The sequence below is a fragment of the Zonotrichia leucophrys genome, chromosome 13, assembly GCF_028769735.1.
Source record: "Zonotrichia leucophrys gambelii isolate GWCS_2022_RI chromosome 13, RI_Zleu_2.0, whole genome shotgun sequence".
Classification (NCBI taxonomy): domain Eukaryota; kingdom Metazoa; phylum Chordata; class Aves; order Passeriformes; family Passerellidae; genus Zonotrichia; species Zonotrichia leucophrys.
The window spans coordinates 11,626,092-11,640,270 of record NC_088183.1 but is presented as its reverse complement, the minus strand read 5'-3'; the positions used below and the strand labels follow the sequence as shown (position 1 = coordinate 11,640,270).

The window sequence follows — 14,179 nt, the reverse complement described above, 5'->3', positions numbered from 1 at the left end:
ATGTGCAAATTAATCTTGTTCACAATCAGAGGTAGCAGCAGAAACATCCGCTGGCAAAACTAGGTGTTGCAAAATTGTCTGAGGTGTGATTGGTGAGGAAATGAAATGGGAAAAAACCCTAGCTCTAATAGAACAGTTATTTATATGCTAAGAAAGGAGATGGCAATTGTGTTTGGGTGTGTTTTTAACCTCTTTAGCTTTCTAGGATGATATTATTGATATTAGATAAAAAGTAGAAGTGTTGAAGGAAAGAAAAAAGCCTTTAAAACCACTATCTCTTTAGCTATTAGAAGGGGGAAAGAGGATTTTTAAAATCAGAGAAGAAATGAAGACACTAAAATAGAAGGAACTAGGTTATTATTAAAATAGTAAATAAATGTAAAGCTTAAAAAACCATGGAAGGTGTTCAAGAAACTAAGAAAGAAAGAGCAAGAAACTATGAAAAATGGCAAACAATGAGATGATGTTCTAAAACTGTACTTAATACCAAGAGCAAGGCCACAGGCCTGAAGGGAGAAACAGAGATAAAGAGGATGCTTGGTTTGAAGATCATGCCTCAAAAGAGACAGCTATGAATCATGAATAATTTATACCCAGTTTTGCCATTTGAAGTCAAATAGATCAAGCTTAGGACGTGAAAAAAATCTTTAAAGACTACAGATAATCATCTTGAAGCTTTAGTTAGCAGCTTCACAGATAGAGGTAGATCTTCTAGGTGTATGTAATCACCCTAGTCCAAATCCTACAAGGTATTTAAATGGCTCTCTCTTTTCAAGAGGAGACCTTTGAAGAAGTGTTTGTTTCTCAGGCAGACTTATTGAGGATAAAAGTTCACAGCTACTACAAAACTGCTTCCCCTGGGAGTCCCCATTCCATGTCACAGTGTGTACTGCCATCACGTTGTATGTTTTCAGGCCCAAAAGTGCAACCTCTTAATATCTTCTTAAAAGTGAGGTTACAACAGTGTGTACTCATTACCCATGGGTAATGTCTTTTTAAGGCTTTTTTCTTTTAACATTTTAAAACTTTATGTCCTAGGAAGCTTTTAAAACTGAACTGGCAATTGTGGATCCAAAGCAGTGTGAGGCATGCAGAGAGGGATGGATTTGGAGTCCCACAGGACTGGTGAGGGAGCTGTGCATTGAGGTGGACCATGCAGGCTGGGCTGCACCCTACACATGGCCATGTGATGTGATAGCCCTGCAAGCCAGGTCTCTGAGGGGTCTCCTGTGTTAGTTTTTTAGAATTTTGGGTGCTGTGTTTGTAAAAGAGAGGTAAGGTTGCAATAAGCGACAGGCATCAGAGAAGGTTGATAGGCTCCAAAGAGTCTTTCAAAGTGTTTTGCTCTTTCTACAGAAAACACCTTGTTTTGCTCTTTGTTTTGATCTTTCTATGCAGGTTGCCAGACTTCAGGGTGGGGTGAGAGGTTGGATGCAGAAATGATGCAGTGGCTGCTCACTCCCTCTGGGACAGTCATGGTGTTACCTCAGATGCCATAAAGAGAGAAGGATACTCAAAGCCCAAGGCAAAGCAATCAAATTACAAACATTAACTTCTCTCAGCCAACAACATACTTGCTTTGAAGGCCCTCATGAGTTTCCTAAAAGTGATGTAGGTATGGAAATGCCATCCAGTTTTTTCAGGAAACGGAGATTCCCTACCAGCAAATGCAGCTCTGCTCCTCCATGGTGCCATGGCCAGCAGCAGGGGCTGATCCTGGCCCAGCTCTGCTGGCCACGTTCCCTAGGAAGCACTTTGCTGGGCATGTGCACATTCTGCAGGTAGGGGAGAAGGAGGAACCAAAAGAGCATTGAAAACACTGCCTTACTCTCTTTCTGAACTCAGAGGCTTAATTTGTAACACGACTCTCAGTTTTTAATGTATCAATGATAGTGGTGATTTCAAATTGCATCCCAGCAGCTACCAACCAGATCAATTTTAAACATTTTATTATTTCTAGAAGTTCAAAAGAAGGTGACTGATGGTAGTTTTTGAAAAATACATGTTTTGCTGATGTAGCTTGTTAGGATCAAAACCTTGATTTTTAAATTTCCAAATGAATGCTGGAAAACATGAATACAGGTATAAACAAAGTTCTTCAGGCAGCTCTCAACATGAAACAATTCATCTGTTGTTCATTTGTATTACCTTGAACAAACAACCTTGATTTTGGAATACAATTCTGCTATCATGGGAATTTTATCTCAATGAAAAAGAGTTTTTATCTCCAAAGTTTACATTTCCAGAGTAAATGAATTAAATTTCATAAAATTGATGTTCCTCATTGTGCTTTTCTGAAAAGCTACTTTTTCCTTTAAATTTGTCCAAGATTTTTTTTTCCATGGGTAGTCTCTGATATTCTCTAATAATAAATTCTTTTGATGAAATTTTTTACCTGTCACCAAAGGTACATTTTTTTTTCTCTCAGGGTGGAAAGATATCCAAAGGTTTTCCTATACCTATGCTTGGTAGTATGCTAGTTTTTTCTCTAAATATTGTCATAGAGTTGTTGACAATCCTTGTTTTTCAAAATAACAATGGGAAGAAAATTAATTTTCCTCATTTTCAAGAATACTTTTTGCATTTTCTAGGATGAAATCAAATAATAGAATTATGCAAGGACATTTTTTCTTAGCTCAAACCCTCAGCACTAGAGGAAACTGGAGTCACAGTATGCTGTCATGAGTGCCCTGGTTATTGCTCTTGCATTTGTATAACCAAAGTCAATAAATGCAGTTCCAAGGTTCTGCTGTTCCACCTCAGGGTTTTGTCATGCTAAGGAGGACAATCCACGAGCTTGATTTCGGACCAGGCATTTGCTACCATAAGATAAGAAAGGGAATTTTGGTAAATTACAAGGATGGTTGAAAATATTCCAACTTGTTTTCTTCTGGTTTGGCATAGGTATTACTGGGTAGCAGCAGAAGATAATAAAATCTATGCTTTTTCTTTGTTGACTATGTGTTTTTGCATTTTACAAAAACGTAGAGAAGGAAGGTTGAGGAAGGTCAAATAGTTATTGCTGTTTGTAATTTGAATTAGTAGGGTGTGGACTCACTGTAGGGCTTTTGGAGGGAGGCAAAGGAAGTGGAGTGTTGGGTGATGTTTTTAACCTGTGCACTGAGAATGGCAGCAAGGTTGTATGGTGGGTTGTTACCTACACAGTATGATTCCACTTCCTCTTCAAAGTCATGCTCTCAGATTAAAATAGAAGAAATTGAGCTCCAATCAACAAGAGCACATTATTTGCATTAGTCAAAATTTTTCATGATTTTCTCAATTTTTGGAACAATAGACAAGAAAAAAAATAAAAATTACTGACCACGTTCATAAACATTTCTAGTCTCTAGCATTAAAGCCCACAAAGGGTGTTGTGGCACTTTATGCATTAAATCTTGAAAAATATTTTCAAATTCTCCTATATAGGGCATGATACAAGAAAGTATTATTACATAAATTTTATCCTGCAGCTCTTTAGCCTTAATTATGCAATCTTCTTGAGAGTAGCAAAGAACTCACTTAATAGACTGTATCACTTTTTGAGATAAGTGGCATATTTTTAGCTTCTGTAATGTACATTGAAATGAGGGCAATTATGCCTTGTTTCAAAAGACAACGTTAAAACACACACTATTTACAATTCAGAATTTGTTTTAACAATACAAAATGAGGGAGTTAATGTTTGTGAATATACAATGATGATGACAGCTATTTGAACATAATACCATTCTAGGTGTTAGGCTACTGTATTCCTCTGTGAGAATGTCTTGTCAGCCTTGTAAGATGGGATATGCAATTGTAGGTAATATGTATCTAAAATGTAAGTAGAATATTTTGTAGTCACAAAGTACAGCAGAGAGTTTCAGTAGTTTGTATATCATGCACACATTTTCATTTAACACCCTAGTGTAGTCTCTTCTGTTTCTCCCATTTTATTTGATAAAAATAATTAACAAAACTCACTGTGGAGGTCTCTTCAAAGTTAGTGATGTTAATTTAGTTTTATTTCCTTTTTCCATGTCTTTTTTTTAACATATGGCTGAATTTGAGTATTAGTAGCTCCCACGGATGCTGCCTGGCTGTTGTTGCATGTGACACAGACTTGTATGTCTTATTTCATACCAGCCTTTCAATTATATCTATTCAAATTCAGTGACAACAAAACAGCATCTTAGCTAAGTAGGTTACTAAAAATGCAGTGTAATGACAGGGGTTTGAGAAACCAGAAATTGCACTTGTTAAGTGAAGGGATTTAACTGTGTAAGAAGAGCCTTAGAGGAATATGTTTATTATTTAGGACATATATGTGCCCCAGGCAAAGCAAAATCTATTTCAAATGAACTATCCCTACTCTATACACATTATGAACACTAAGCTGTCCTCATCTTCACACATCCTAATGAATTAATTTTTTCTCCACTGAGAAATGAGGAAGATGGTGAATAACAAAATCAGGCCAAGGGACGAAAATGTCCAAGACATTATCTTATAATCATTGTGCTACAGACATGTTTTTTTGACATAAAAAGGGTCTGGAAGTGAAACATCAGTACAGAAATTTACCATCAGTACTACACTGATCAGTTTACAGGCTGCAGAGATTATCTAGTGCTCTGCAGATGAAAGGATGAATGCTCAGGAACCTTGTGATTTATCACAGGATTGCTTGAACTTTAGCTGTTTGAACAGTGCACTAAAAATATTTATTTATATCAGTGATTTAAACATGCTTATTGCCTATTGCAAAAATGTTTAATACTCAGACTTATTTTAATTCTAAAGTAATTGTGACTATACATTGTTCTTCAGTACTGTGTCACCTGCTCTGATCCTTTTGAAACAGATTTCTTCCTGTAATTCATTATAATTAGATTTATCTGCAACTCCAAGAGTGACATTGCAATGATTTTTCTCTTGTGATGATTTTGAAAAATCACTCAGTGGTTGAAGGAGGATGATTTCATTGCCAAAAAGGAAATTTAGGAGGGAGTTGGGATAATATGCTTTGTCTCAAGGAGTCACCAGTACTTAGGAAAATATATTCACAGGGGCATAAGAAGCAGCACAAAAATTTTTATGCTTGGTTATGTCCAGAAAGTGTTTTAAGATACAGACTCACCCTCTTAACTTGCTGATTTTATCATAAAATTAGAAACATTCAAAGTTCTAGTTTTTCTTTCTTTTTAATAATTCAAATATCCTAAAAGATCTAATTCTTTTCTTGTATTAAATGAAAAAATATTATTTAAAGGCAATGTTCTATCATATCTACCCAAGTATATTTAATGCTGAACCAATCTTGCTTGTAACATCTGTGTTTTGTAATTACCCAGAAATAAGTTCAGTGGAAATGCTTGTAAGATCCCACATTATCCCTTATTCTCTGGTTACTTGTATATTAATTCTTTTTATCCTTATCTGACCTTTCTGAAGCTGTTTAAGCTCTAGCAGGCCATGCTTTTAGATATGGAAAGCCTTATGAAGGACAGGCTCAGAATAAAACCTTGACCCTTGAGAATCTTTGTTCAGTTGGGGAGTTATTATGAGGAAGATTTCAGGCCCCAGCAACCCTTTTCCTCAGGGACAGTCATGATTTTGTTTTGCTGAGGTAAGTCAGTTGCCATTGAGTCTAGGAAAATCTGAGAGAAAAAAAGGCTGAATTAATGTCACTGAAATTGGAAGAAATTCTTTAACCTCTCTCAAAAAATGAAAAGTAATCATCAAAGAGCCTTCAAACTCTTTATATGATTAGGTAGAAGCATGTGGATTTCAATACCTGAATCTCTACAGATATAAACCTGAACAGAAAAGTCAGATTCTCTCAGTCTCTGAGATTTTTAAAGCTATTGATTCCTTAGAAGTAGTATTTGTTTTTTTTTTTTTTCCAGCCAGTTGTATCTGCCTTCTGTTTTAAGTGTTTCACTGTCCTACAGAGACCGTATTCTTCTAGCAAGCATGTTTAAGGTAATAATTTAATATAGCTTTTTCAAAAACTAGGATATTGAGATAAATACCTTCCCATACCATAAAGAGAACAATAAGAATGCACAGAACACTTTAAAAGTCATCTGGGTTTTCTGACTTGCAGCTTATGCCATTATTTGCTCCTCTGTAAGGTGAGTACAAACGTGTTTAAGTTCTGCCAAAAGTAAGGTGCAGGTAGCAGTACCCTGTACCCTTTCAGTAGCTCAGCATCTTCAGACAGGAAATGTTTTGGGTTCTCAGGCAGATCTCCCTGGCAATGCCAGACGCTGCAGTCAGCCCATGCTGGAGCCTGAGGCTCTGTGTGGGGCTGGCAGGGATTTCTAGGTGCACTGGAGATCCACTTATGCCCATTTTTAATGTCAGGACTATTTCCCAATGCAGATCTACAAATCTGATTGCAGCTGTCATATTTCGCCTTAATAAAGAAACAGAAGACGACTCCTGGGGTTTTTTGAGCATTATGAAATCTCTGGGGACTGCATATCTGCCAACAGTTCAATTCATTAGGAAACAAAATCGAAATAAAGTATAAAAGCCTGAAAATACATCCTCTTCCACAAAATAATAGACCTGACTATATTTTCTAGATAAAACAGAAACCAGACCCAGATTTACTTCTGTGGTTTAGCAGTTGCATCGCAAGGGGAATATTTAATTACCCATTTATCAATTCTGAGCAATGCACTGTCTCTATTGCATAGAGCTCCCATTAGCTCTCTAAAACATAGAAAAGGAAGAAAATAAAAGGTATTTACAAATATTGCCTGACCAGTCTTGTGGCTCCTCTGCAGTTTATTGAATTGCTTTTTATTAGTCTTCTAATGCCTTTGTATCTAATTAAAAATTCAGGACAGACTCTGTAAATAAGCAGTAGACAATATCTGGTCTAAAAAAAGGAACTACCCAGTCATAGAAATGAACTGGGAATACCAGAAACTCCATCTGTCCTGAATAATTGCACATTTACAAACTGTTTTGCATAGTACAATGTTTTATATGTTGAAAACAACTGGAAGAGTGAGTAGAAGTGCAATTTATGTAGGACTTGTATTAAATTAATGGAAACCTATTGATACAATTTCAAGATTAAGCTACTTCTTTCCTCTTGATCTGTCCTATGATTTTATAAACTCTCTGATTTTAGGGTTCCCACTATTTTCCTCTCTAGCAGCATTGATCATTGTTATGATTTAAAAACAGTCTGGTTGTTTTACTCCTTTGATCATCAATATTCTTTTCTTCCAGACTAGTTCCATACTTCCAAGTATTTCTATAGGTCATTTTTTCTAAACTCCTTGCTTGCTGTATTCCCCTGCACTACCCTGTCTTTCTCAAAGTATTGCACTTATATAACTCAGATGATATTAAGTCTTAACATGTACTCTTATTGGAAATAATCTAAACTAAGCCAATGCTGTTTACAAAAGGTAGATTTTAGTGTAAAGGCAAAAAAAATTTCAGATAATATATATGGACTATTTGGTTATTTTAATAACCAAATAGTCCATATACAAGGCAGAAGGTTTGTAGTCAACTTTTTTTAAGAATCCCCACTATTACTGGACTCTTAAATTGGATTCCATTTGCTAAATTATTTCTTACTGCTTGGTCAGTGACTTTCAAAGAAAAAGTTGCATGTAAATGTTCAGTTTGGAGAGAAACAAGCTGGTACTTCAGGATGACGTACTTCTGATAAGAGAAATAGAGGGATGTTTCTAATATTCCAGTTGGGATTTTTCAGCTGTTGCTGGGATTTGCTGAGATTTGCTAAGTAAGGGACAGAATTCTGACATCTGGCCCTTTGAGTTAAACTTGTATTTCTGCAGTGCGTGCAAAGGAAGAGCAGCAGATAAATGTATTAATTTCAGCAAGAGCCATCAGGTCTTAGGAAGCTCACACTCAAACAAGCCTTGTCCTTCTCTGCCCATGGCCCAGCCCACAGCTCAAAAGTGCAGCTTTGACATGACAGGAAGAGAGTAGTGGAGTTGGTCATGGCCAAATCTCAGCCTTCCTGATTCTCCCTTCAGACACAAAATAAGCATTGCCCTTAAGGATCAGAAGGTGTTGGTTGCTGGGAGGTATACAGCTGGAAACAAGCATTTGTTTTGAAATTGTGTAGATAGAGACACTGAAGGTTTACTCCAGTTTCAAGCGCTTTAACGCTAGCCCCAAGATCCTTTTGTTCTCTAACTGTTCGATTTTGCATTCTCTAACACCCCTTCTTTCATTCTGGTTTCTCTGGGTTTTTTTTTCAACTAAATTTAATTTTGGGGAAGAGTTTGTGGGAGTATAGTATAGCCCTCTTTCCAACATCTCATTAATTTTCCATTGCCTCCTCCACTTTACCTCAGACTTTATCTCCACCAAAACATTGGCATGAGTTTGTACTGAAATTCTGCACTGAAAGTAATTGCATCAAGTGTCAAGATTATTTTAGCTGTATGGGTACTCAAACTTTTAACTAGGGTACTCTGGCTGCACCTAGGTTGCTATTAAACTTAGAATATTTTTTTGTCCTTACTGTTCATTAAACTTTTGAAAATATGTTCACTCTAAGGGTGTAATTATAGGTAAAGTGTGGGTCTGGCTGAGGAATACTGGACTTAGTGTGGTTTCCAGCACGCTAACAAGTCACTTAAGGAAGCCATAAAGACCCTTTAGGCTCTGCTGGCTTTAAGAAAATATTTGTAGGAAATAGACCAGATTCATGGCAGCTGCTATATTATTTGGGTTTTTTCCTGCCTTCTATTATTTAGATGCCACATCTAGACCAAAATAAAACCTAGTTTTACATATCTGTGGTTATAAAAAGTAGAGGAGCAATGAAAATCAAGCACAGGGTAACTGCAGCAGAAGAAATACATACACAGGATATTTTTCCAAATTTTTATAATCAGCAGGCCTGTGAATGCAGGAGCAGCAGGCTGAGTAACTTTCATGTGCTTTTTCACTTAGGAATTGAGTGACAACGTTTTACTGCTTTAAAGTTCGTGGTAGCTGCTAATTATTTTAGTGCAAACAAAATGGACTGGTGTGTGTCATCACATTAAAAACTATGGAGGCTAAATTATGAGAGTATTCCAGGTGAGTACTAACAGTTTGAATGACTATACCCTGAAAAAAGAAAGGTTTGCTTTGCATGAGAAAGGAATTTTTTGCTCTTTTGTATTTTACTGTTTGTTTCCCAGGATGCACCTCGTTCACATTAACAGAACATTAGAGAATGTTTTTGAGTCACCAGTGCACTCAATCAGGGTATAGGAAGCTTGTAGCATGTCAAGATTTTATTATTTTCTATCTCTGGTCAAAAATAAAAAGAGTTGATTAGAGAATGGCTCAAGCAGAAAATTAAAGAAAATAGCAAATAGAAGAAACTCAAATTAGGGGTGAAATATAGATAGTTTTCAATGTGGGCAGGATGAGACTGGAAGCACGCTTGGGTGCAATCCTGTCATTTGTGCTGTCTGAGGGGAGATGTTTTTATTGCTGCTGATATTTTTGCTTTGAGAGCCCTGTGTAATGGTGGTTATTAGCAGCCATGGTTGGCAAACATGCTGCTCTCCTGTCCTCTTTTGCACCTTGATGTTTGTTTTCTTGAGAAAATGAGAAAAGTTAACTGCTTTCTTCAATACTTGACTAAATACCTTCCTTGGCTGCAGTGGCAGCAGACTCCATGAGGTATACATGGCTGCATTTTGGTTTTGCCCTGCTCATGAGACTGAACACATCATTGGTGCTTAATGTCCAGAGATTAAGGACTTGGAACTTGAATTAATTCTCCATCTCTTTGCTTGTTCTCCTGTGTAATGTACAGCAGGCTCCTCTCAACTCTAGTATATCTCACTTTCCTTTTTGAATAAAACAGCAATGCTGGCCTTGTAGAAATAAAATGGGTGGGGGTATTTCTGAAGTCAGAATAAACACAGATGCCTGAATTTAAATTAAAGAGACTTGCCAGAACTATAAAGTAAGGTAAAAATTGGAAGCAGACAGAAAAATCCCCAACCTGCTTACATTTCATTGTTCTTTATGAAAGTAAGAAATGAAAGACAAGATATATCATGCATATACAACAACATTAATATGCAGTTCCTCTTTACATCTCTCCTCATAGTAACTGCTTTTGTTTCCACCAAGAAATAAAACATACAGATAAATGTATTTTTCTGTTTAGTTAGTAGGGTTAAAATTGTATTTTTAATAAACACTGAGTACATCCTCATTTATAATTCTTAATCCCGTTGCTTGTTTCCAAGGAGATAGAAATATGAAGGAAGGCCATCTGAGACTGATTTGTAAGGCTGTTCTCTTTAATGAAAGTTGAATGTGCCTTATTTTAGGGAACAAAATAAACTTGGAGCCTCTGTAGTAAAGAAGTTGGGACTTTGAGTTTCACTTCTGTGCAGGCTTACTTTCTGTGTCTGGCAGTGGGAAGAGGATTGTAAAGTGTTCAGTGCAGCCTCAGATCATCCTTTAGTGGCTCAGTTGTGCTGTTTTCTGCCCTGAAGCAGTGCAAGCTCCCTCACCCAAACACCCTTTGTAGCAGTGGCTTCCTCCTGACAGTCAGAGGTTTTTTATGGAGGACAAGAATGGATAGCAGACAAGAACTAATTTTTCTTCCTGTGAGGAATTCAGAAATGCCAAAGGCTGGATGGTTCCATAGATACTGAAAAGCCTGTAATTGTTCGGGCGCAGCATAAATGCTAAGTTCTAACCAGAGACACCTTTCTTGGTTTCATTCTGTTAATAAAATCCTAACTCAGCCTGGAGGCAAATCCTTGAGTTGTCTTACCTGAAGTAGTCTTCACCACCTCAGTTGTGTTTCTGAGTCCTGTGAAGGCGAACTGGTAGAGCCTCCAGGAGCGGGTGTCCCCCACCTCCACCGAGCTGCGCTTCCACTGGTAAATGATCTCTTCTCTGGGGTAGCCATCTTATTGCAATGGAAAATACACACAGCTTGGTTTCATAGCCACTGCTAGGCTTTAGGGTGCTTTGGGGAGTAAAAATACTACTAGCTATTTCTGGAAAAAACTGGCGAAGCATATTGCAAGTAAATTATAAATATGTTTTTCTCAAGTTACTTACTAGTGCCTTTTACTTAATGTCACATTTTATTAATTATAAATTATAATAGCACTTGAGATCAATTTTTCAAAAATAGGTTTTCCACTTTTGTGGACCTAATAGGATGCAATTTTGCCCATCCTCCAGATGCATCTGCAGCTGGACCAGGAATTCACACCTTGATCTAACCACAAAATGCCAAACTCTTGACTTCAACTAGTACAATAGTAGTTCTCTCCATGCACAGAGAGAAGGTGAAAGACCAGGACACCTTGATGCTGAAAGTAAAAGTTTCTTGTTTTATGGTCAAATATAAGCAGAAATTAATCACATATGGCCCAGAAATTTTTTAATTTTTCACAGCAGTCGTTAATGATATTTGTGACCATATATAATACATGAACTGAAAAAAAAATCAAAATAAAACTAAAAATCAGTAGGGTATGTCTAATTAAGAACATAACCTTCACTGACTCTAGGTACGTAAAAATAAATTTATGATAAATTTAGTGTGGGTCAGAAAAAGGAATATTTTTAAGCATGTTACTTACAGCTTGAAAATTCCAGTGGGCAGGAGTGGACATCCATTGGGAAGTTGTGTAACTGTAGCTGACACTCAGCATCAATTGTCAGCCTGAGGAGAAAGAGATCAGGAGATATATACATATGTGTGTGTAAAGTAAACTATTGCTATCTATGTAATTACTGGAATATTCCAAGCATAGGAAGACATCATGGTTACTGATAAGCAATATTTCTTTTTTGGTTCCATAGACCCTGATCATCTACTTTCTGGACTGTGTAATGGAAGAAGGTATTAAAGTTCTGTTCCTGTGCATCTGAAATGGCAGCATTACTCATGACTGACAAATCCATAGGTAGGTAGATATACAGGTCATCTCATGAGCAGTGACAAATCTTTGTGTCACAACATGCCATAAAGCATTAGGAAAATGTATTTTATGTGACAAAGATTCTATTTCAGAAATGATGGATGGGAGTCCAAATTTAGACATCTGCATCCAAGACAGCCATCCAGACTCCCTTCACAGCTAGTGCAGAGGCATTCTGAGGATACACTTCCTCTCACTCCAAAATAAGACATTCAAATTTAATCAGAAGAAAAATGTACCAAAAGGTGTTTGTCTCCACTGAATATTAGGAGAGTCTCCATGATAACTCAGGTAGTGTAGGTACTAAGCTCAGGTAAAAACAATTGCTCTAAGAAATCCCAAGTAAGATGCAATGTACCCTCTGGTGTTCCTGATAAAACTTCCACCATTTTTCACTCACTCCCAGCCCAGCCATGAGCTGCAGGATACTTGGACTTTGCAAGAGAGAGAAGAGGTGGGGTGATACAAGGAAAATGAAAAGGGTGGGGTAAAAATGTTTGTTCCACAAGGTGTCTCTAGGAAAGCTGCAGATTTCTGGTCTTTGCTGATTCTGGGGTGTCCAAAGGATGAATCCTGGTTTGTTTCCATGTTCCTGAATGAAGGTGTTATGGGCAAATGACCCTGAGTCTCATCCTGTGGGATGCAGAGGAGTGCTGGGACCACCAAGTTAATGGTGGAGTCCAAAGACAACCTTTCTGTGTTAGGGACTTGGGAAGCAATCTAATTTCCCTGTTTCTCTTCCTCTTCTCATTTTCATCATCTCCAGTACCATAGATACTTGGTTTCTTGCTGGGCAGGTGGTTCTAAAACCTGGGGGAGGTGACTGAGAAAACTCAGCCAGCCCTTCTGGATCCCTCTTGAGGACAGAATCCCAGCTGTGTGATACTATCACATTTCATTTCTGGGTTAACTGTGGTTGAATCCTTGGTGCTTGCTGTGACTCACCAGCACAACTAAATGTACATTCATAGCGGATACCTGTTTGCAAGTGCTACCAGATACATCTCTTTCTAGTGAGAGAAACCAAGGAATTTGAAGAGAACGATAAAAAAACCCAAGCAGACAGTAGTCTAGCCTAGTCCAAATTTAACATTTAGAAAGCTGATCTAGGCTCATCTTTATCAGATTAACTTTGATTTGCATTGGATTTCAATTCTTATTATTCTAATATGCAATAAATGTAAAGTAGCTATGAAATAAAACTCTTTTATAATTCAGACAGTTGCAACATTAAAAGGTTGTGTTAACCAAAGCTTCACATCTACTCAGTAAAATTGAGTGTACTTTTCTTCAAAGCTTTATTTTTGGCTACAAGAAAGTAAAAGCAAAATAAAACTTTGACAAAATGTAGTCTAAAGCTCAGATGTCTATCATCTGATATGCTTATGTCTATCATCTTTGATTGTATAATCTCATTTTAAATTATAAATTCTCTTGAAACAGTGCTATGTTTATCTATATTTTACATAAACCCAAATATTATATCACATGTAAGAAAAAGTATAAAAAACACTCCCACAGGATTTTCACATTTACAAAGTATATGATGATAATTTGGAATATGATATTTGAGTTGTTACCTATGGCATCCACATAATTATTGAAAAGGTACTTTGTCTTAAAAACTATGCACATGACTGAGGAATCTGTACAGGTTGAGTACATCAAGTTCAGTTCCATGAAAATTTTGGTGGAATGGGGCATATCCATAGGCTTGAGTTAAGTACTCAATGCTGGGATGGCAATCTTATTTGTCTAAGATATTTGAGGAATAAATTGCTTTTTCAGGGTGGAGTTTCATCTGATTAGATTGTAATCAATTCAGAATAAGAGGCCTTTGATGTAAGTAGTAGCTCCTTTTATACCATCTACTTAATTCAAGGATATTTCACATTTATCAGTTTAAAACAACCAAAAAGCAGAAGGGACCAAACCAAAGGTAAACAATAGAACATACCTGAAAATGAAGACTAATTGTTATTAAAATGTCTATGTTAATGTTAATATAGGAAGGTGATTACTGTGGAGCAAGGCAGTACAATCTATAAGAAGAAATAAAACTTCTTATCGTGCCAATATAAAATAAATTTCATACAATTGATATCTTCTAAATTCTTCCCTTTTCCAGGGTTGTTTGCATAAATATATAGGAAAACCCAATATTTTTTCCCTTCAGGTTAATGTCAAAATGACCTGAATTGGCAGGATTTTTCTCTTTGGCTTTCCTTAGAGAAAAT

At 36.8% G+C, this 14,179-nt stretch overlaps 1 protein-coding gene and 1 long non-coding RNA gene across 4 annotated transcripts in view; one reads left to right on the top strand and one right to left on the bottom strand.

The window, feature by feature from the left end:
* GABRG2 (gamma-aminobutyric acid type A receptor subunit gamma2) overlaps positions 1-14,179 on the bottom strand; it is a 60,768-nt gene that overhangs the window by 19,012 nt on the left and 27,577 nt on the right. For both annotated transcript variants that reach the window (XM_064724725.1, XM_064724726.1), the window contains exons 5-6: positions 11,601-11,683; positions 10,778-10,915 (exon numbers count right to left, since the gene is read on the bottom strand). In XM_064724725.1, coding sequence (XP_064580795.1) covers positions 10,778-10,915; positions 11,601-11,683 — 221 coding nt within the window. The remainder of the gene's footprint in view (positions 1-10,777; positions 10,916-11,600; positions 11,684-14,179) is intronic.
* Positions 1-14,179, top strand: part of LOC135453545 (uncharacterized) — an 89,203-nt gene that overhangs the window by 59,231 nt on the left and 15,793 nt on the right. The window contains exons 2-6 of one of the 2 annotated variants that reach the window (XR_010441887.1): positions 5,889-5,964; positions 8,941-9,069; positions 11,197-11,333; positions 11,824-11,927; positions 12,035-13,057. This is a non-coding gene — a long non-coding RNA (uncharacterized LOC135453545). Of the gene's footprint in view, positions 1-5,888; positions 5,965-8,940; positions 9,070-11,196; positions 11,334-11,823; positions 11,928-12,034; positions 13,058-14,179 lie in introns of those variants that run through there. The other variant, XR_010441886.1, reaches the window with a different exon arrangement.